We start from the raw sequence: 23,052 nt of genomic DNA, 5'->3' as shown, positions 1-23,052 counted from the left end.
AAGTAAATGTGCACAGCCTGTGCCAGGACGGAAAACAAAGACCTTGAACTGGGAAAGGTGATGGGGCAGGTCTGAATGACCGACAAAGAATAATTTTGAGGGGCAGGGGACCGGAAGACCGGAAGACCTAAGTTACATCTGCAGCTGCTTATTAGACCCACAGACAAGGATGTATCTTTGCTCCCATTACTTGGGAAACTGAAGCAAAACTCTTCTGTATTAGAGTTTACTGTGTGCCAGTACTATTCTAAGTACTTTTCATAAATTAGCTCATTTAACTCTGTCAAAGAAAACCCGAGCCATACAGTAAAGTGGCAAAGTCAGATTAGTCTCAGGAACTATTGCAATAGAGCAAAGGAGTCTCAAAGTAGAAATCGGCTTATGGACAAATTGGGGTACGTAGCCAAGAAGAAGGGTAGGGGTGAGTGGGAGGAGACACCAGGGAGAAAGGAGTTCTCCCTAGACCAACCCCACAGGACTCCTGAGGCAGGCGGGGCAGGGGAATCAGCTGTCTTAGGAAAAACCAGTGGGAAATGAGGAATGCCATCCTGTATCAGGGCAAGGGATTCTGGCTAAACTGATTTAGCAACATTCTTATGAAAACTGGACAATACAAAGAGGATGTGGAAGTATCACGGACTCTTCTGCTCAGGCTAGTTTTGAACAGAGATCCTCATATCTCAGCCTACTAAGTAGCTAGAATTACAGGAGTGAGACACTAACACTGGGTGTTGAAGTTTCTTTCTTTCTTTCTTTCTTTTTTTGGTTATCATGGGCCTGAACTCTGGGCCTGGGCGCTGTCCCTCAGCTCTTCAGCTCAAGGCTAGCGCTCAACCACTTGAGCCACAGCACCACTTCTGGCTTTTTCTGTTTATGTGGTGCTGAGGAATTGAACCCAGGGCTTCATGCATGCAAGGCAAGCACTCTACCACTGAGCCACCTTCCCAGCACCTGAAGTTTCTTTTATACCACAACGAACTAGGAGCCAGGCACTAGTGGCTCATGCCTGTAAGCCTAGCTACTCAGGAGGCTGTCACATGAGGATTATGGTTCAAAGTAGAAAAGTCTGAGACTCTAATCTTCAATTAAGCATCATAAAACAGGAAGTGGTGCTATGGTTCAAAGTGGTAGAGCACTAGCCTTGAGCATAAAAGATCAGGGACAGGGCCTAGGCCCTGAGTTTAAGCCCCATGACATATAAAAACAAAAACAAAAAACAACAACAAAAAAGAAACTAGGAAACTAGATAACAAACTGCCATAATCAAATTCTTAATCTTCAGAGAAAATCTCCATGAAGTTGGCTTGAAGATATTTGTATCTATAACTTTTTGAATGTTCCCATACTGCAGCTATTTTCAGTTTTTGTCTGAAGTAATTATTTGAATATTTCCAATAAGATGTTTTCCATGAGGCAGTAGAGAAAAACATATCCTTCACTAGCATGCTTCAGCCCCTCTCAAATGACTGGCTCAGTTTGCATGCAGCTAGAACACCAGTTCTTCCCTTTGCCATCCTTAGAACCACTTGTGGTGCTGGTTCTCTCCTAGAATCCAGACTCATCCACCCTGGGTAGATGAACATGCAAGCACACATCACAGAGGGCTGGCCCATTTCAGCAGAGGCTCACAGACCACAAAGCTATGCCAGCTTCATTCTGCCTACCAGCAGCACCCCCCCCCCGCCGCCCCCATCCTCCCTGTGAACAGCTCATTGTTCACAGTGGTATTACCCCCATTGCTTTTTCTTCTGTCCTTCAGTGATGGCTGTTTATACACCGTCTAGACAAAAGTGGCATTAGGCATTTGAAAATGCCCCTTTTTATACAAGTTCTAAAATGAAAAGTAACAGCATGATTCCAGAGATTGTAGCTAAGAGACATAACTATGTACAAACCTCCACACTACTGCAAATGAGTACAGTACTCTCTATTAGTTTAAATACTTTAATAGGGTCTTTAGAATACAGATGTCAAGTATGTGCCACACAAGGCAGAGCATGTGCACCCAGCCTCTAGGTTACTTGCAGGATTACCTAAGGTAGCACATGCATACATGATTCAGGGTTACATGGATATGTTGAACAAGCTGAATCCTTGTCCTTGGGAAGTATGGGCCCAAAGCCCTGCAGAAGCCATGGGAGAACAAAGCCTATTGACACCATAACCAACATAACTGCATTCTTTTTTCTTTTTTCTTATTTTGCTGGTCCTGGGCTTTTATTTAGGGCCTGGGCCTCTTGGTACTCAAGGCTAGTGCTCTACCACTTGAGCCACAGAGCCCTCCTAGCTCACCCCATTGAGCCAGGCATCTGCACCTCAAAGGATGGCTTGTCTCCCCTCTAGGCCTTGGAGCTGGGTGGACAGTCCCTTATCTCTTCCCTAGGCACTAGGATATCTGCAAGAAATTATTTAGGTTCAGCCACCTTACTTCAATGAGAGTCTCACAGACTTTCCTTCTCAAGCTGGCCTTGAATCGCAATCCTCAGATCTCAGCCTCCTGAGCAGCAAGGATTACAGGCATGAGACACTGGCTTCTAACTGCATTCGTGATTAATGAAGTCCAGAGAATCTGACATCATGCGGTGAATGATGCAGATGAAGAACACAATCAGACCTTCAGAGAACATGAGAATAACAAACTCAGCTTCTCCTATTCCACCAAGCAGCCATTTAAATACAGGAAAAACACTGAGATACTGGAATGGAAAGCAATGGGTTCTCTTCTTAGTGAGTGTAAATGCAATGAGCATGAGCAGAAGATAAGGGAACTATTACTCATTGCAAGTAAAGACAGCATTGGGTTTGTTTGCAAAATAAAGCTCTCCCGGAACAAAGGCAGCACAGACATTTTCTTCAGAATGCTTATCCTATAGAGATATTCATACAGAAAAGCACATGTATGGGAGGGCACATTTCTACACATGCTCAGTGTGAAGTCATAGAGCATGTGTTCAAAAGAAAACGTGTATGGCTAGAAATGTAGTTCAGTTGTAAAGCATTTGCCTAGCACATCTGATATCTTGTGTGTCTGATCCATAGCACCAAGAACAAAAGGAAAGATGGAGAACACAAAAACTTCTTGGTATGTTCTTCTGCATTATAATGAACTAAGTTTATTCAAGGTTATCTAAAAGAAGAAGTCAGAGCAACTTAGTGACCTGATTCCTCCTAAGTTCCTCCAAAAGGTTTAGCCAAAACTATGTAACAGATTCTCAGAAACTGCTTTTGCTGAAAAACTGCAGCTTCTTCACTCGGGCCCAAAGGGTAACTACAAGCAGGAAGAAAGCCTGGCCTCTCTAACGTCATTTTCTAATTGTGTCCTTTGCTTTGGAAAAGATGTTGCTTAACTCTGCATATAGGCATGTTAAATCATTCAAAGAGTGTGTGTCTTAAAACTAGTGCAACCTAACCTTTCTGGTTCCTCTTCAAGACTGGAAGCACAGAGACAGGGTATCTGAAGTATTTTACTGTCAGTGTTTCACTCTGTGTTTTCAGGAATGGAATGTTCCTGAAAAAATGGCAACCAGAAGACTCATTGTCCCAAACCTGTAAGTCACCTTGGATTCCATAAACAGTAGGCCTATTCAGGCAGATCACTCCTGCAGGGAGGAGATAATCCTGCAAGCAGGGGGCTTATATCTCTGGTGAATCTGATTGTCCCCTTGGGTGACAAGGACTTCTGCTGTCACCTCCAAGAAGCAGGACTGAGATAATGGCCACCGGGACCTAAGACTGGGTGGTTTGAACAAAATGGCTTCTGCACACCTCCACCCTTACCCCAATTCTTCTATTTAAACCGAGAGCTCTGTCAGTGCCAGAAAGGTAGGCTCAAATACTTGGTACTCATCTTCCCAAAACAGCCATTTATTTATTTATTTAGTCAGTTGTGGGGCCTGAACTCTGGGCCTGGGCACTGTCCTCAGCTCTTCAGCTCAAGGCTAGTGCTCCACCACTTGAGCCACAGCACCACTTCTGTTTTTTCTGCTTATGTGGTGCTGAGGAATTGAACCCAGGGCCTCACGCATGCAAGACGAGCACTCTACCACTGAGCCACCTTCCCAGCTTCCCAAAACAACCATTTTAATTACATTCCTTTCCTTTTTTTTCTTAAACCACTTCTTTTGCTTTCTTTCTTTGGAGGAAAAAAAAAAAAAAAAAAAACTGGACCTGTCATGTTAGAACCTTTAGAGTTAGTCATTACCTAGTATTCTAGTTTTTATTTTTATTTTATTTTTATATTTTGGTCTGTTGTGGGGCTTAAATTCAGGGCCTAGACACTGTCCCTAAGCCTCTTCGTGCTCAAGGCTAACACTCTACCACTTTGAGCCACAGCACCATTACCGGTTTTCTGGTAGTTAATTGGAGATAAGAGTCTCACCAGCTGGCTTCAAACTGCAATCCTCAGATCTCAGCCTCCTGAGTAGATAAGATTACAGGCACGAGCCAAGACACACACACACTCTCTCTCTCCCTTTCTCTCTCTCTCTATATATGTTTTTATTGTAAAAATACTGTACACAGGGGTTACAGTTACATGAGTAAGGTAATGAGTACATTTCCTATCTAGCATGGTTACCTCCTCCAAGACTCTGGTTTTTAAAAGAAGTAGAAAGGACAACTTTGAAGGTATTAACTATGTTTAAGGTACAGCATCTTTCTCCTCTGCAAGTGCAGGAATCCCCAATGGAGCCTTCCTCATTTAGCAGCTGATGATATGTGATATGTGTCTGTCAATAGGCAGTTTCATTAATATGTGAATATCATAAAGTATACCTACACAAACCTAGATGGTATAGTCCACTACACATCTAGACTCTTGGAGTGTGTGTGTGTGTGTGTGTGTGTGTGTGTGTGTGTGTGTGTGTGATTAGAATATGTGTGTGTATTGTGTGTGTAACTGTGCATATAATATAGCATATGGCTCCTAAGGTCATGCTAAACAAACATGAGATTAAGAATGAGATTAATAAATGATTACTCCCCAGAACACCTTAACAATAACAATAAAATTATATTTAAAAAAAAGAATGATGGGCTGGGAAGGTGGCTCAGTGGTAGAGTGCTTGCCTTGCATGCCTGAGGCCCTGGGCTTGATTCCTCAGCACCACATAAGAAAAAAGAAAAAAGCTGGAAGTGGCTCTGTGGCTCAAGTGGTAGAGCGCTAGCCTTGAACTGAAGAGCTGAGGGACAGCGCCCAGGCCCAGAGTTCAGGCCCCAGGACAGGACCCCCGCCCTTCCCTGCAAAAAAAAAAAAAAAGAACACTTGCTTAACATAGCTAGGCCCTCGGCTTGATCTTCAGCACTGAGGGAAAAAAAACATGAGATGTATGTAGCTGGTAACATGACATATTGTGTGCAGCAAAATAATGAAAAGAAACATAATCATTTATACTCAGGTATCATGGTTGTGCACCCTGAACTTTCAAATGACTGGAAGTACAGTTGGTTTCTTTCAAGTATCATCACCACTATCTTGTAATAGTTCAGCATGCATGACAGCATGCATTCAGTGTACATGACAGCACATGCTCAGCATGCAGTCAGCATGCTATGGCAATGCGATGGCTCTGTCATCTTTAGACAGGAAGAATTCTTCAGTTGTCATAGTCAGATACCACTGTGTAAACAGAGTTGAGACTGGTTAGAACAGGGGACATGGAAAAGGAAAGGATATTTTGATAACAAAACAAAGACTTCCACATATACAGTTGCTTACTAAAAATAGTTAGGGATGTTTCCTGTTTCCTGGAACAATTACAGAGATATTTTATACACACTACCTTCACTGCTTTGTGTTTTTTTTTTTCCTTTGACTCTTTTTTTTTTTTTTTTTTTTTGGGTCCGGTCGTGGGGCCTGAACTCTGGGCCTGGGCGCTGTCCCTCAGCTCTTCAGCTCAAGGCTAGCGCTCTACCACTTGAGCCACAGCGCCACTTCGGGCTTTTTTCTTTTTGCTTATGTGGTGCTGAGGAATCGAACTCAGGGCCTCAGGCATGCAAGGCAAGCGCTCTACCACTGAGCCAACTTCCCAGCCCCTTCCTTTGACTCTTAAAAGCTTAAAATAGAAGATCAATGGTTCCTGAGCACAAGGATAACATCTTCAAGGAAGAAGCATATGGCAAGACCTCATGTGTCAATTATGTCAATTAGAAGACTGTTTCTGGGATTCTCAGACTTAATGGCTTCAAGAACATAAGACACAATCCAGGAAGGTTGTCACAGCAAATGACTAAAACCCCAGTTCAAGCCAAGTGCCAGTGGTTCACATCTATAATCAATCCTACTTACTCAGGAGGTTGAGACCTGAGGATCAGTATTCGAAGCCAGCCTGGGCAGGAAAATCCATGACATGCTTATCTCCAATTAACCACCAAAAAGCCAGAAGTGAGCTGTGGCTCAAGTGGTAGAGCATTCACTTTGAGCAAAAATGCTCAGGGACAGTGTCTAGGCTCTGAGTTCAAGCTCCAGGCTAACATACACACACACACACACACACACACACACACACACACACACACACACACACACACACACACACGGATGGTTGGAATGGAGAAACTCATGCAAGTTAGAGACCAATAGAGAGATAAGGCTTCTACACCTGCTATGGAATGCATATATGTTCTTAAGAAAAGGACAGTATTTCTCTACTTTGAGTATATTCTGTCCTGTGCTAGCTTTGGGCACTAAAAATTTTGTCAATCTGTGACTCATCCAGAAATTCTTTTTCTCAATGAAGTCAAGAACCTAGGTCCTTCCCTTCAAAGAACCATCTTGGATCCCTGATGAGTCTTGGTGAATGAAATATCATTAGGAGGCATATGATTGTAATTTCACATTATCACAGACAACAAGAGTGGTCAATGTGAGGGATTCTAGTCAAAGTAGTTTAGTATGATCTTGTTAAAACTGGACAACACAGAGTTGAACACAGAAACTCAAAAGTGGAAGGATGCTTAGAAAGTTTCCTGGATTTTTCTGCCTGGGTTGGCTTCAAACTGTAATCCTAAAATCTCAGTCTCCTGAGTAGCTAGGATTACAGGAGTGAGCTACCCCTGCCTGGCTTAGATCTGCATTTTTACACAAACCCAAGGATCCAAAGCTCGCCCAGAGTAACTCTACACATACTAGATCAACACCTCCACGACACTCCAGATTACATATTCTACAGTCCCAACCAACCCTTCACCGTATCACCTCCCTTAACCCTGGCCCCAGGAAAGCTATGTTATCTCTGGTATTGTCAACCACGTACTTAGCAGTTTACACTTGGCGGATCCTTACCATTCTAACAACCACTCCACCCTAAGGATAAGAGGCCTCATCTCCACTCAGGAAGTAGGAAGGGGGAGAATTGTGAATTGGGGGGGGGGGGGGGGGGGGGGAGAAAGCGCTGAAAGAAGTGTATTTAATCTACCAAAGACAGACAGATGGACAGCTAAGAGTCCTTAAGAGACAGAGCAGGCAACTTCAAGGAGATACTTCTTATTTCTGAGAACTGGATGGAAGGATGGAGGCAGGACTTACATATACTTTTACTAACAAACCTTTCCATAAATTACTCTCTAGAAACAAAAATGCCCTTTTTCCTTTGCCTTATACCTTCTCTAAAATGAACTCTAAATAAACTGTCATCCAATGCTATCTCTTTTGAAAACTACATATTATCCAGGTATTTCCCAGGAATATGTGTCATCTATGTTAATAAATTGCTTTTCTCTTGTTAATTTCTTTCTTTCCTTTTTTTTTTTGTGTGACATTCTTGGGACTTGAATTTAGGGCCTAGTTCCTGGGCTTTTTTCAATCTCCCCCCCCCCCCCCCCCTCCCCTCCATCTCCCGAGCCACCTCCACTTTGGTCTCTTTGTTGTTTATTTGGAGATAAGAGTCTGGTAAGACTTTCCTGCCTGCGCTGGCTTCAAACCTTGATCCTCAGATCTCCACCTCCTGAGTAGCTAAGATTACATGAGTCACCGGAGCCCAGTTTGTTGATGTTTTTTTATGACAGGTTTGTTTCAACTGAGCACTTAGAGGCGTTATTTAATTTTTCCCCATTATCTCAATGTGTATGAAAAATACTATCACTTTTCTGCATGTTCTACAGCCTGGAAAACCTGGAGGACTCGTTCTTCTGAAATAAATAATGACAAAATATGGGGAGCAGGTAAGATGCTAAAAATGTCTAAATGTATTTCCACCAACTTTTATGATCATTCCTGAACAGAGTGCTCTGACCCCACAAAGACCCCACAGAGAACTGTAAACAGCCCTATTAAAGTATGCACTGGACCTTAAAGGAAAACATAGGTTAAAATGTCAACCAACAACAAATGGTCTCCTACAGAATGACAGTGAATAATGACATGCCCTCTGGTGTAACTTTTGAAGTTGTAACTCTCCAACTCCAGAGGTTCCAGTATGTCAGGTCTGGCCACTTATCTCAATACGCTTATTAAAGAGATGAATTGTGGTGAAGCTAGAGAAATTGTTTTTGTTTGTTGTGCTTGTCCTAGGACTTAAATTCAGGGCCTAGATGCTGTCTGGTTTTGTTTTGTTTTTGTTCTCAATGCCAATATTGGAGCCACAGCTCACTTCTGGCCTTTTTGGTAGTTAATTGGAAATAAAGAGTCTCAGAGACGTTCCTGCCTTCTTGTCCCAAGGAGAAATTTACAAATTGGTTAGTTACTAGAAATCCATGTAATAAGTGAAAGTACTTGCTCTCTGAAGACAGCCTTCCCTATAAACTAAACAAACCAAAACTCCCACACATTTCAAATGATTACCTTTATTGCCTTTAATTCTAACCTACCTAGGACATTAGGACATGTTTGTTCTCCAATGCCCAGTAACCTGAGGGAAAAATCCAGAGTCACCCAACCCTATGGAACTCTTCCCTCTGCAATTCTTTACCTGCCCCTTTCCACCCAGTGAACATACAAATATTTGTTCAGCCCTAAGACTGAACAAATCTACTTCCAAAATACGATCATGCCTAGGAGTGAACAAAGGACTGTATTTAAAAGAATGCTATTTTACAGTCTCTAATCTGGTATGCACTTCTAAATGGCAAACAAAACTTGGTGTTTCAAATAAGGATTTAAGCTTGTCCATTGATACATACAGCAACACTGAATAAATGGCACAGACAAAGGCTTATAATCTTATGTGTCTTCTAAATGGAAACATTCTGACATTCAAATTTTACTTTTCTCCCTTTTGTCAACCTCCTAGCAGATTACCAGCCTCTGTAATACTTAAAAGGGATTTTGAAAATTTCACTTCAAGCTGGTTTTTGGAACAGAATCTTTCCTATGAACTTAACACAAAATGTATTTTGATTATTAACCTTTTTTTTTTGTCGGGGTGGGGCTTGAACTCTGGCCCTGGGTGCTGTCCCTCAGCTCTTCAGCTCAAGGCTAGTGCTCTACTATTTGAACTACAGCACCACTTCCAGTTTTTGCCAGTTTTTTGGAGATAAGAGTTTCATGGACTTTTCTGTCCAGACTGGCTTTGAACTGCAATCCTCAGATATCAGCCTTCTGAGTAGCTAGGATTAAAGGCAGGAGCCACTGGCACCCAGCTGAGCAAGCATTTTTAAAAGTGCTTTTTTAGCTTCCTTTTTATTTTTTATGTATACTGCTTGTACTGCTATCATTAGGCTAATCAGCATTCCCAACTTATTATTTTGTTACATTATTTTGTTACATTCAAGCTCCTTTCCTCCAGTTTGTTGTTGTTGTTTGCTTTTTTTTTTTTGGGGGGGGGGTGTCGGTTGTAGGGCCTAGACTCTGGGCCTGGGCACTGTCCCTCAGCTCTTCAGCTCAAGGCTAGCACTCTACCACTTGAACCACAGTGCCACTTCCAACTTTTTCTGCTTATGTGGTGCTGAGGACTCAAACCCAGGGCCTTATGCATGCAAGGCAAGCACTCTACCATTGAGCTACCTGCCCGGCCCTTTCTGCCAGTTTTTTTTTTTTTTTTTTTTTTAATATGGTATGTAATAGGTTAGGGCTCTAGCTCAATGGTAGTGTTTGCCTAACATGCATGGAGCCTTGGATTCCAGTTAGTTAGAACCCAAAAAGTGCAGAAAATAGGCAAGAAGATGGTTCCACACCAGAACCGGCACAGATTTATTAGGGAGAAAGCCTATGGAGGGGCTTCCAGCAGGGGGCCTCCAGCAAAGACCTAGAGCCCACAGCGGCTTACAGACTAAGGTTTTATAGAGGAAGGCACATAGGTCATGGTAGAGGGAGGGGGGCTAGCTGTTCACATGTGCCTAGAGGTGAGGAGACATTTGTACAGGTTCAGGGTTGCTATAGGGGTAACTAAAGATGTAGCCTGCAGTCCCTTGGGCACAGAATGTCACCTGTGGCCAATTGGGGTGCAAGGGATCAGGCCAGATATTAAGTGAGAAGAGAAAGGTATTTTTCTGTTTTGAGCTGATGTTTAGCAAAATCTTGGGCAGGAGCCTCAAGATGGAGGTATCCTGGCTAAGCAGACCTCATATACAGCACCAAAAAAACAAAAATAAAGCAAAACAATGTTCTGCCCTATATTGCTCAAAATGTCAGAAAACTTTTCTTAGAAATTTTACCACAAAATATACAAATCATAGTAGTTTAAAATCTATATTTTTGTCATACATAAGCCACTTTTTTTTAACACCTAGAAAAAACTTGATGTTGTGAAGGAGGGACTGTTTGTCCTCTGTTTGCCCTAGTAAATATATTACATATACATGGGATGGGAGATCTTCTTCCCTAAGAATCACCACACTGGCATAGAGCTTTTCCTGTTTGTGTTTCCTCTTTCAGAACAACTACACAAACACAATGTTGCACCTTTGGTTGGAGGAAGAATGGCCTGACCACACCCAACTAAACAACACTGCTTGTGAATTTTAACACAACTTTATAAGATGTTGTATCACTACCTCTACTTTTAACAGACACCTTGTACTAGAGAACATATTTTTTAAAAAAAATACTAGTTATTTCCAAGACAGCACTATAAATACAATGAGGCATAAAGCCATGGAGCCAGGTGCAGGAGGCTCGTGCTTGTAAGCCTAGCTAGCTGATCAGGAGGCTGACGGCTGATGACTGAATTTTCAAACCAGCCCAAGCAGGAAAGTCCAGAAGACTCAGGTGTCCAATCAACCACCCAAAAGCCTGAAAGCAGAGCTGTAGCTCAAATGGTAGCGCACTAACCCTGAGCGGAAGAAGCTCAGAATCAGTGCCCGGGCAACCCCCTTCCCCACCCGTCACTGGCGGACTCTGTCCTCGATTTTAACCCCTCATTCTTGTTTATTTAGACCCTGGCATGGCAGGCTCGTGTTCTACCACTGAGCTGTGACCGTCCACCCTGAACTGCCCAGTCACAGGTTGCTTGATTGGTCCATACTGGGGTGCGGACCCCAGGCATTGCGCATGCTGGCTCAACTGAGGCTTTCCCAGCTGGGCCACGCCTTCCTTTCTTGCTGGTTAATTGCGGGCTCACGGACTGAAAACCAAGCTTTACCTCCAGGGCCAATCAATCGTGGAGTCTGGGCGGGGAGCGCTTGCCTGGGTCCGCCGAGGTGCTCGGCTTTCTTCACAGCTGACTGGACTTCCGGCGGCCACGTGCTGTGCGCACGCGCGCGCGCTCACGTGGGCAGCTCTCTTCCGGGTACTGGCGCTGCTGTGGCGGCTGCGTGGCCCAACGGCGCTTCCCGTGGCCGCCATTGCCCTCGCTGCGTCTCTCTGCTTGGCGGGACCGGCTCGCCCGTGGTCCAGGTGAGTGGGATCTGGACTCCGCGGGCCGTGGCGGCGGGGTGTGGGCCGCGGCCAGCCTCAGGTCCCGGCTGGTGGGGGAGGCCAGGCCCGCGGGCCGGGTGGGAGCCGCTGGGCGCCCCGCCCGGGCCGGCGCGCAGCGAAGGAGACGCTCGCAGTACGTGCGGCCTCCACGCTCGCAGTACGTGCGGCCTCCACGCTCGCAGTACGTGCGGCCTCCACGCTCGCAGTACGTGCGGCCTCCACGCTCGCAGTACGTGCGGCCTCCCGCGCTCTTAGCGACCGGCACCTGGCTTTTCTGGTAGTCTTCAGGTAGAATTGATTAAACCCGTTTTTATTCCGTGTTTTATTCCCCCCCCCCGCCCGCCCCTCCCCTGCTTCCTCCCTCCTCTTCCCTTTACTTCCCCTTCCTTCCACCCCTGGCCTCGGAGCCTCTGCCCCGCTTTCCCCCCTTCCTCCGGGCTGTTCCCACCCTGCCTGGCTCATTAACCCCTGTAGTCTGTAAAGGGTGGACAGTCGCAGTTCAGGATCCTTCTCTACTTCCCATTCCCCAGAACCTACCCAGGACAAAGAACTTTTTCTAATCGACCTGGGTCTTTGAGACAGAGGACTAAACACGGAAGATTCTGGGTGGTTGTCTTACGGTGTGGATGGAGAAGCGGAACAGACTGCACAACCAGAAACGAGAATGAAAGAACACTAATAATACTGATGGCTTTTGTTTTCTTAAATTCCAACAAGTTAGCCTGTGTAGTCCAGCCTCTAGATTGAGATCCTCCTGCCTCAGCCTCCAGCGTGCTGGGCTGGAATTACAGCACTCCCTGCCTTTTTTTCCCCCCCTCCAGTTCCACCGTTCTGGAGATAGTGGCGCTGTGGTTCAATTGGGAGCATGCTAGCCTTAAGCAAAAGAAGCTCAGGGACAGTGAGTGCCCAGGCCCTGAGTTCATGCCCCAGGACTGACAAAAACAAAAACAAAAATTAATGAATTTGTGGTGGCTTCAAAATAAGTCCATAAACACTAGGATACTCCTTCATTATGAAATGAAGTTTAAGAGCTGAAAGAATGGCCCAATTAATAGCAAGTGAAGCCCCGAGTTCAAGTCCCAGTTCTGCCAAAAATAAAGATGAAAGTTAATTTTCTTCCTTTTGAATGTGGGATGTTCCCGGTTAATTTAAGTGGAACATTGGAGTAGTCTATTTACATTACATTTGTCACCATTTCCTGGCTTTTTCAGAAATCCTTTTGAAAGGTGAAGTGGATCTTGAGCTCAGCATATGAGTGAAAATGCTTTTGTGATACAGATAAATATGCAGCTCCATTCACCTGTTTTCAGTTATCTCCTTAAAGTTTAGTTGCCAAGAACACCATTAATTGTTTTTTGATAACGAATCTATTTTAGTTGGAAGAAGAGAAACACTTATCTCGGATATAGTTGCTTCTCTAAATCATTCAAATTACATAGCCAAAATTAGTTTTGTTTTTTTGGTCTAGCTTAATATTTCTTAAACAATGTTCATTTATATGGGAGGTGGTATTGGGGCTTAAACCAAGGCCTTAGTGGTGCTGTCCCTTAGCTTTTTTGCTCAGGGCATGTGCCCTACCATTTGCAGCACAGCTCTCTACTGTGTCTTTTTGGTAGTTAATGGAGGTAAGAGTCTCACAGACTTTCCTGCTAGGCCTGGCTTTGAAACACTATCCTCAGAGCTCAGCCTCCTGAGTAGCTAGGATGATAAGCATAAACCACTAGCATCTGGCTTGTGACTTGTTTCTTTGTTTTGTTTTTTTGAGACAAGGCCTTTCCATGTTTCTTTAGATGGCCATAAATTTGTCAGATAGTTAATCCTCTGGCTCAACCTCCCAACTTGCTAGGACTGAGATCACATATCGCTGTGCCAAGTTCATAGTATTTATTTTTGTTTAAGGTATAGTTGACTTGTGTGCCTGTCTACTGAAAAAGGTTTAAGCATGCTAGTGAGCATACCATCTACCACCAAGCTACACCCAGAACTGTAGTTGGAAGTTTTTTTTTAAATGTATTAAAATCCTTTGGTGATACTTTCTGGTTTTTAGAAAACATTCTTGTTGCCTTTTACCCTTGACTCCTTTGGCCATATCAATTATAGTCATTTCTAGCCTAATTACCTTTAACCCCAGTTTCTGCTTCATTTGTTGCCCTGATTCACTTCACTGTTTTCTGTTGATCACCTCTATCTTGTTTTCATTTTTTGACTAGATAAATTTTTGGCATTCTCCTCTTGAATTCATTCATCAGCATGTCTTCTCACAAGACTTTCAAGATCAAGTGTTTCCTGGCCAAGAAGCAAAAGCAAAATCGTCCTATTCCACAGTGGATTCAGATGAAAACTGGTAATAAAATCAGATACAACTCCAAGAGGAGACACTGGAGACGAACCAAGCTTGGTCTGTAAGGAATTGCAGGAGAGATGGCACACATATCTTGCCATATCAAGAGGAAAATGTCATCACTGTCTTGATAGTTGAACGTGTTTTGTTGGGAATATGATTTCTCTGTTTCTGTGCCATGCTAGCAGATTGATTAATAAATATGGAGAAAGTTTTGTTTGAAAGAAAAAAATTTGGTTGTATGCAAAAATAAAACAAAATTGTTTTGGTTGTTGCTGCTGTTGCTGTTTATTTTGTGGTGCTTTGGATTTAACCCATGGAATTGTACATCCAGGCAAGTGCTCTATCACTGAGGAATATCCTCATCCCTTAACAAAGTATTTTTTTGAGGTCAGGTCTTGTTATGAAGCCCAGGCTGACCTCAAACTCACAATCCTTCGATTTCAGCCTACTGAGTTCTAAGGTTACAGGTGTGAACTACTTACACATAGCTAACAGATGTTTTAAGAAGAAATATGTCACTTTGAGACCATCCAAGACTCCATAATATTGTCACTACACTTTAACTGCTAATAATGGGTATTTTCTCAGAATTGGTGCTATAGCTAAAAGTGATAGAGCACTAGCCTTGAGCAAAAGAGCTCAAGGATATAGCCCAGGCCCTGAGTTGAAGCCCTATGACCACCACCACCAACAACAACAAAAAAATCCTAGAAAAAAAATTCTAGCTGGGTGCCGGTAGTTCATGCCTATAATCCTCGTTACTCAGGACGCTGAGATCTGAGGATTGAAGTTCAAGGTCAGCCTGGGCAGGAAAGTTCATGAGACTCTTAATTCAAATTAACCACCAGAAAACCAGAAATGGCGCTGTGGCTCAAGCAGTAGAGTGCTCACCTTGCGCTGAAGAGCTGAGGGACAGCGTCCAGGCCCAGAGTTCAAAGCCCCATGACGGACAAAAATCAAATCTGAAATACTGGGTGATTGCTCTTGGATCCGCCAAGACCTTTCAAATTTTTTTTTCTTTGTTTTTAGTGTGTGTGTGGTATTGAGGGTTTAATTTAGGGCCTTTGGCATTCTAAGCAAATACTCTATACCATTTGAGTCATGCCCTAGCCCTTTTGTTTATATTTTGTTTTTGAGAGATGTCTTTTTGAGATAGAATCCTGACTCTGCATCCACCTAACCTAGTTGTGCATACAGGTGTGCACCAGCATATCCCAACCACTGAACAAATGACAGAACAAATGATAGAAAGTGAAAGCTCTTAACTATCTGATATGTTTCTGGATTTTTTTCCCCTTTCCTGTAAATAAACTTTCATGGCTTTGCCAGCTTTGTAATACCTTTGTGGTCTTTGTAATTTGTTTTCCTAGTTATTGCCAGTGGAAGCATGAGCCAGCATGATCTTCAGGGGTGGGCTGCCTCTTCATCTATGGTTCCCACTGCAACTATTCAGCTCTGTCATAACACAAAAGCAGCTGCAGATAATAATGCAAGAATAAGCATGACTGTTCCAATAAAATACTTAACCAACTGATCACATGAGGTGAGCAAGTCTTAAGTCTGCATACCACAGACGAAGCCCTCCAAAGGCAATTTTTTTAGGCTATAATTTTTTTGTTTAGATAAAAATCCATCAGGCATTTTATAACAAGTAATTCTAGTAACTTAGTACCATCTGCTAAAAACAAAACAGTTAATGTGAACCATTATTTACTATATTTCTGAATTCAATATGGTAAGGTAGTAAATCCAAATTAAATGTCCTGGTGGGCCTGTGTTTATCTAAAGATAGGGTTAGGCCATATTACCAGCATTGGGGAGGCCTGGATGATAACATCGATAACCACTGCTAGAGCAGGAGAAATTGCAAATTTGAGGTCAACTAGGCTATAAAGATCCTGACTGTAACCAATAACAAAAAACGAGATCTGTTGGGCACAGTAACAGGATAGAATGTTAGGGAAAATATGTTACAATTTGGAAGCAGAACTCCTTTTACCCTGGGAAAACTTGTCCTTAATGCCGAGACTGACCTGCATTACTGAGGATAACTTTAAAATTACTTGCCAACATCCACAGTACTCAGCTTCACCAAAGTATCCATACTCACATTCAACAACATGGGTAACAGTCCTGCCAACTTAACACGAAATTTAACCATAATAACCACTTTGAAAAGCACATTTACGCTGATATTTGTCCTGTCATAGTGAACTCATTAGTAATTATGTTGTACTTTCTCCTGCTCTAAAATTCAATTCTGGACTGAAGGCATGCACGGCTCAAAGGAGCATGCAAGTCAAGTAAGCAAACCCAGCTTACTTGAAGCCCTAAGTTCAAATTCCTGTACACGTGCCCTCAAAAAAATGTGTTTTGATATGTAGTGGAGAAAGGTATATAATAAATGGTATACTCAATAGCTTTGTGGACAAGTTCATTTTCATTTTATGAACTTAAAAAAGGAGTATCCATTATGTACCAGAGAATAGAAATGCGAATTTAGTGATTATGGGAAAGTGCTCTTTATTATATTTCTAATAGTAGTTGTAAAAAAAGAAAGTTTTATGAAGCACTATAGGTCAAGCATTCTTGTAAGTACTTGTGCCTAAATTATTGTTCCTACAATGCTCATAAGCCACTTAAGAGTCTCATACAAGAAGATTGTGAGTGAGAGGCCAGACTTGGCTATATGAAAAGAAAAACATTTGGCACTTTATATTGTTCATATAGTTGTAAGGGTTATGTTTCAGTGAGGAAATGGAAGAATGGAGAAATTAAGGTTTATAATTTTCTTTTGCTTTTATTTTAAAATAATTTTTTATTGACATTAATGACATAACTTTCACAAATTTCACAGTATTGTGAGATAATGAGTCTTAAAAGTCATAAACACATTTTAACCTTCACAAGGCAAATTGTCATTATTATGGCCTATAATGTTTATGAATTCTATGAACTTTGACAATGCTATTTCTTCCATATCGGGTGATAACGTACATTTCTTTCCTTTTGCTTAGTGTAAGCTGTTCCCTCTTTCCCTCTCATTCCCTCCCTGCCATCACTGAGAAATTAAGATTTAAACACAAACTAGATCACTTCTCATGAGGGAGGTAGTCTTGTCTACCCTGCACAAGACACTGGCACGATCCCAATTGTGAAATAAAAAACAAGCCACTCCAGATACTTGAAAATCTCATGATATTTAGGTACAGAGAATTAAGTGCTTATATACACTGCTGGGCAAGGTGATGCACACCTACTCAACTCCTTGAATGGAGGAACTCTAAAAGGTGGTTGTTTGAGGCCACAGTAACACCTCCATCAATAAGGCAGGAATCCCAGCTGCCTGTCATCCTAGCAAAGGCAAAGGCGGTAGAAGAGGTCCGAGTCCTACTCGTGGCAAAAGCATGAAGACTATCTGAAAAAGCCAAAAAGGCTTGGGTGTGGCTAAAGTATGAGGGAAAACCAGGCTAGTAAGGGAAGGACTTGGGTTCTTTTGCCACTATCTGGAAAAAGAACAAACGCTGCTTGTTATTTCACCGTTCTATGAGAAGTAGACACAGCTGGTCACCAGGAGCTCACACCAGTAATCCTAGTCAAGTTGGAGGCTGAGATCTAGAGGATAGCAATTTGAAACTAGTCCAAGAAGAAAAGTTTGTGGGATTCCACCAAGAAAATAATCAGCAGAAAAGCCTGGCTGGGGTGTGGCTCAGGTGGCAGAATACCAACTGAGCAGGCAAAAGGCCTGGAGTTCCATCCTCAATACCACCAGAAAAAGAGTAGACTTGGCTGGGAATTCTGCTTAACAATTTTCAGATGGCTGACCTCAAGACACCAGCCAACAACTGATTCAAAGAAAAAACTTTGGATCTCAATGACAATTTACTTCCTTTTCATGATTTCTATGTGCCTATCATCAAACAACTGTCCACAAAAGTTGAGTCTTATTGCTTTGAATCCCTATCAGTTTTCTGTTGGATATATCTGATGCGTCCTTAGCCTCATGATAAGTTCACGATTACATTGTATTCACCTAGAAAATCCAACCTAATCTCTGCTTTTTAAGGCTAGCTGATTTGTAACCATTTGCAAAGTCCAATTTGCCATGTAATCTAGAATAATCATGACAGAATACTATAGGATCTTGGGAGTCCAAATTCTGTCTATTGTTATTGGACAAAGATATTCTAACACAAAAAGCTAGAAAAAGCCAGACAAAATAGTAGTACATGTATAATCCTAACTATTGAAAAGGCTAAGATTAAGAGGACCAAAGTTCAATAATGTCAGATGGGGCAAAAACTGGGCTTATTGGCGTAGGCGTCTTTCATCCAGCTACTTGGGCAGAGTAAATAGGAGGATCGCTATTCAGACCAATACAGACATAAACAGAAGATCCTCTTCAAACAGTAACGAAGCAAAATGGGTTGGATGTATGGCTCAGGAAGCAGGCCTTAAGTGCAAACCCCAGAACTGTAACAAAGAAAAAAATGATATAAAAGATTTGGCCCACTGGCTCACACCTGTAATCCTAGCTACTCAGGAGGCTAAGATCTGAGGATTGTGGTTCAAAGCCAGCAAGGACAGGAAAGTCCATGAGACTCTTATCTCCAATAAACCACCAGAAACTGGAAGTGGCCCTGTGGTTTACGTGGTAGAGCTTGCCTTGAGCTGAAGAGCTGAGGGACAGCGCCTAAGTAAAGAGATCAAGGCCCACGACCAAGAAAAAAACAAAACACACAGACACACAGACACACACACACACAAGATTACACATAGGCTTAGCCTTATAAATTTTAATAGCAATAGCTACTATACATGAAATGTGTACTATTAAGAAATGTACATGAAAGTGTCTACTTTTCACTTGGGGATATTTGCTTTTCCTGTTCTGGGGTTTGAACTGATGGCCTCATGCTTACTAAACAGGTATATTACCTACTACTTGAGCCATTCCCCATCCCTTTTGCTTTAATTTCCCGGGTAGGATTTGGGGGAGGAGTGGAGTTTGCTTGGGTGGTCTTTTCAATTATGCCTCCCCAAGAGATGTGATGGTAGGCTTATTGGCTGAAATTGGGTTTCACTAACTTTTTGCCTGGGCTAGCCTTAAATGTTCCATCCTCCCAATCTCTGCTTACCAGTAGCAGAGATTACAGTTGTGAGCCACCATGCCCAGCCTTTTTCCATATTCTTTCTTTCTTTCGTCAGTCGTGGGGCTTGAACTCTGGGTCTGGGTGCTGTTGTCCCTCAGTTCTTCAGCTCAAGGTGAGCACTCTACCACTTCAGCCACAGCACCACTTCAGGCTTTTTTTGTTTATGTGGTGCTGAGGAATCGAACCCAGGGCCTCATGCATGCAAGGCAAGCACTCTACCACTGAGCCACCTTCCCAGCCCCTTTTTCCATTTTCTTACACACACCCCCCCTTGCTACAGCACCTGCTTAGTTCACATGAGCCTCGCACCAAAAAATAAAAATGTTAAAAGGTAGACTTTGTGTAAGTTACAATAAGTTACCAGAATCAAGTAAGTGCTTAAATAATAGAAATTTACTTATTGATCTTATACTGGTTTTAGAGACAGAATTGCAAATGAACAGCCTATTAAGACATACAGTAGAGTTTGAACAAGTATCTGCCCCTACCCCCAAACTGGTTAAGACTGTGTTGTTAGTCTCCTCAAGCATGAAAAGAATGCTTAGTCCCAGAGTTCAAGCCCCACGACCGACAAAAAAAAAAAAAAAGAATGCTTAGAAGTTCACCCAAAAGTTAGGGCACATTTGGGACTTCTTTTAAAGCAGGATGTATGCCTGAAAAAAGCTTTCTCAAAAGTAAGTCTTAATTTATTCTTAAGAGGAAGTTGCGCTGTAGCTCAAGTGGTAGAGCGCTCGCCTTGAGCTGAAGAGCTGAGGGACAGCGCCCAGGCCCAGAGTTCAAGCCCCACGACCGACAAAAAAAAAAAAAAAATTATTCTTAAGAGTAAAATGCACACTCCTCAATGGGGAACTAAGTTGAGATATTACAGCACAGGAAGAAGCATGAAGCATGTAAGCGCATGAATTTCCTTCCCATGACCAGGAAGGCTGGGCAGGGAGGGTAGAAAAGAGGGAAACTGCTTGTACTCTGGAATCTTCAGGACCCGTCTTCCCAACCCGCATGGCCTTCCTGTACCTCTGCATAAAAATAAAGCTTTTGCCCTTGCATCAGTGTTTTCCAGCTAATCCTTCTGGCAGAGGTGTTAAGGACTCGTGGGTGCATAACAAGATTATTGTGACTGAAAAGTGATGTAATTTATTACAGACAACGTGGCCAGTAAGTGACCCAGCCAGACTGAATATAGATTGCCCAACTTCAAATGCAGAAGTGAAAACTACTGCTCATGACAGACCTGATGAGCAATAATGCTATCTCAGTAAATTATGATTAGTAAACTTATAAATACATTACCCTAAATACACACAACACTGCCCAAGGGTAAATTACTCACTGTTGACTGAATTAAGTCCAGATTCCTTATCTGGCTTCAAATTTATCAATATCCACACCACTTTCTTAAGCAATCCTGTATATAACCATTAATTATACTCACAATGGGGGCTGGGAATGTGGTTTGGTGGTAGAGTGCTTGCCTAGCATGCATGAAGCTCTGGGTTCCATTTCTCAATACCACATAAACAGAAAAAGGCAGAAGTGGTGCTGCAGCTCAAGTGGTAGAGCACTAGCCTTGAGCAAAAGAAGCTCTGGGACAGTACCCAGGCCCTGAGTTCAAGCCCCAGGACAGCCCACCCTCCCTCCCCCCCAAAAAAAATTATACTCAAAATAATTCTCCAAGCTGGGTGCAGCTAGGAGAACAATTGGGAGGCTAAGGCATCTCAAGTTTGAAGACAGCCTGAGCTAATTTTCAAGTTCCAGGTCAGCCTGGATTACATATAGACTTTGATGATGATGATAATAATAATAATAATAACAAAGGGGGGCTAGGAATGTGGCATTCATCTATACCACATAAACAGAAAAAGCTGGAAAAGTGGCAATGTGGCTTTAGTGGCAGAGTGCTAGCCTTGAGCAAAATGAAGCAAAAAAGAAAGGGAAGGAGGGGAAAGTGCCCAGGCTCTGAGTTCAAGCACCAAGACTGGCAAAAAATAAAAAGAGAAAAAAGGAAAAAGGGAAGGGAAGGGGAGGGGAGGGGAGGGGAGGGGAGGGAAGGGAAGGGAAGGGAAGGGAAGGGAAGGGAAGGGAAGGGAAGGGAAGGGGAGGGAAGGGGAGGGAAGGGAAGGGAAGGGAAGGGAGGGGAAGAGGGGAGGGGAGGGGAGGGGAAGAGGGGAAGGGAGGGGAGGAGAAGGGAGGGGAAGGGAAGGAAAAGGAAATAGGAGGGCACCACTGCTCCTCTCTGTAATCCAAGGTAGGCAGGAAACTGAGATTAGGAGGAACAGAGTTCCAGGCTAGTGTTAGGTTTTTAAAAAGAGGTGGCCGAATAAGAACAGCACCACGCAGTGGTATTCAGGTAAGGGGTAGATTTATTCATCGTTCTGGCTGGCACCAGGCCATCTTGGTCCTCCATGCCGTAGGGAGAGGCCTGGGAAAGAGAGCTGGGAGAGCTGGGAGAGAGAGAAGAGCTAGAAAAGAACAGAGAGAGAGCAGAGAGAGAGGAGAGAGCAGAGAGAGCTAGAAAAGAGAAAGGAGCTGGGAAAGAGAAGGAAAGAGCTAGAAAATTGCAGAGAGAGAGCATCTGGGCCTGCGCTAGGCCTTATCTAGGGTATGGGCCGAGAAGGGTGTGGCCACATCAAATTCAGATGTGCCCTCTTCCAGGTGTCCCAGTTCCCTAGGTAACGCAGGCACTGGGTGGAGACTTTGCTGGGAGGAGGGTGGAGTCTGCTCGCCATCCAGGAGCGGACCTTACAGCTAGCCCTGGAAAAAAATTCCAGAGACTCCCATTTCAACCAAGTGGGAAACCTGTGATGCGAGCTACGGCAGAAGTGTGAGGAGGAGGAGGAGGATCCAAATTCAGGCATCCGTGGACATTAGCAGACTGAAAAAAGCAACCAGAGCAAGCCGGGCCGAGGGGTCCTTTCCTGCGGTTCTAGCTGCGCAAGCCCTGGAGGATCTTAGTTCGAAGCCAAGCGTAGGCAAGAAGAGTCTGGGGACCTTCTCCAATGATCCAGTAAAAAGACCAAACACAAGCGGGAGGCGTGGCTTAACTCCCCCCCCACCAACGGTCAACATTCCCGGAGCACCGGCGGGGCCCCAGCCAGGCCCCGTCCCGCCAGGGTCTGCGGGGTCCGGTCCAGGCCCCAGCCAGGCCCCAGCCAGGCCCCGTCCCGCCAGGGTCTGCGGGGTCCGGTCCAGGCCCCAGCCAGGCCCCAGCCAGGCCCCGTCCCGCCAGGGTCTGCGGGGTCCGGTCCAGGCCCCAGCCAGGCCCCGTCCCGCCAGGGTCTGCGGGGTCCGGCGGCCAGGCCCCAGCCAGGCCCCATCCCGCCAGGGTCTGCGGGGTCCGGCGGCCAGGCCCCAGCCAGGCCCCGTCCCGCCAGGGTCTGCGGGGTCCGGCGGCCAGGCCCCAGCCAGGCCCCGTCCCGCCAGGGTCTGCGGGGTCCGGTCCAGGCCCCAGCCAGGCCCCGTCCCGCCTGGGTCTGCGGGGTCCGGCGGCCAGGCCCCAGCCAGGCCCCATCCCGCCAGCGTCTGCGGGGTCCGGTCCAGGCCCCGTCCCGCCTGGGTCTGCGGGGTCCGGCGGGAGGCCGGCGACTCCCCCGCGTGCTTCTCCGCTCGTCCAGCCGCGGCACCCCGTTTACCAACCGACCCCCGGACTCGACAGAGTGCGCCCCCCCCGACCGCACTCGGAGAGCGGCAGGCCTCGAGCTGGGCCTGCTCTGCGTTTCCCGAAGTTTCTGTGCGGGACGGGGGGGGGGGGGGCCCTCAGGGATAAC

At 44.4% G+C, this 23,052-nt stretch overlaps 1 protein-coding gene across 2 annotated transcripts; it reads left to right on the top strand.

The window, feature by feature from the left end:
* Window positions 1-11,677: 11,677 nt before the first annotated feature.
* Window positions 11,678-14,406, top strand: LOC122123873 (60S ribosomal protein L39-like). Of its 2 annotated transcripts, none has more exons than XM_042698409.1 (2): window positions 11,678-11,770; window positions 14,002-14,406. In XM_042698409.1, the coding sequence occupies exon 2, from the start codon at window positions 14,042-14,044 to the stop codon at window positions 14,195-14,197; it is 156 nt and encodes a 51-aa protein (XP_042554343.1). In that variant the 5' UTR covers window positions 11,678-11,770; window positions 14,002-14,041; the 3' UTR covers window positions 14,198-14,406. The 2 variants fall into 2 exon arrangements, with proteins under 2 accessions (XP_042554343.1, XP_042554344.1); XM_042698410.1 differs by lacking the exon at window positions 11,678-11,770 and adding an exon at window positions 12,009-12,079.
* The last annotated feature ends 8,646 nt before the right edge of the window (window positions 14,407-23,052 follow it).

The sequence above is a fragment of the Dipodomys spectabilis genome, unplaced genomic scaffold (genome assembly GCF_019054845.1).
Source record: "Dipodomys spectabilis isolate Male_0828 unplaced genomic scaffold, ASM1905484v1 ptg000231l, whole genome shotgun sequence".
Taxonomy (NCBI): Eukaryota; Metazoa; Chordata; class Mammalia; order Rodentia; family Heteromyidae; genus Dipodomys; species Dipodomys spectabilis.
The sequence above is the reverse complement of the archived record's forward strand: the minus strand, read 5'-3'. Positions and strand labels throughout refer to the sequence as shown.

Excerpts from the sequence above, each read along its gene's own strand:
- LOC122123873 (XM_042698409.1), top strand. The coding sequence starts at position 14,042 with ATGTCTTCTCACAAGACTTTCAAGATCAAGTGTTTCCTGGCCAAGAAG.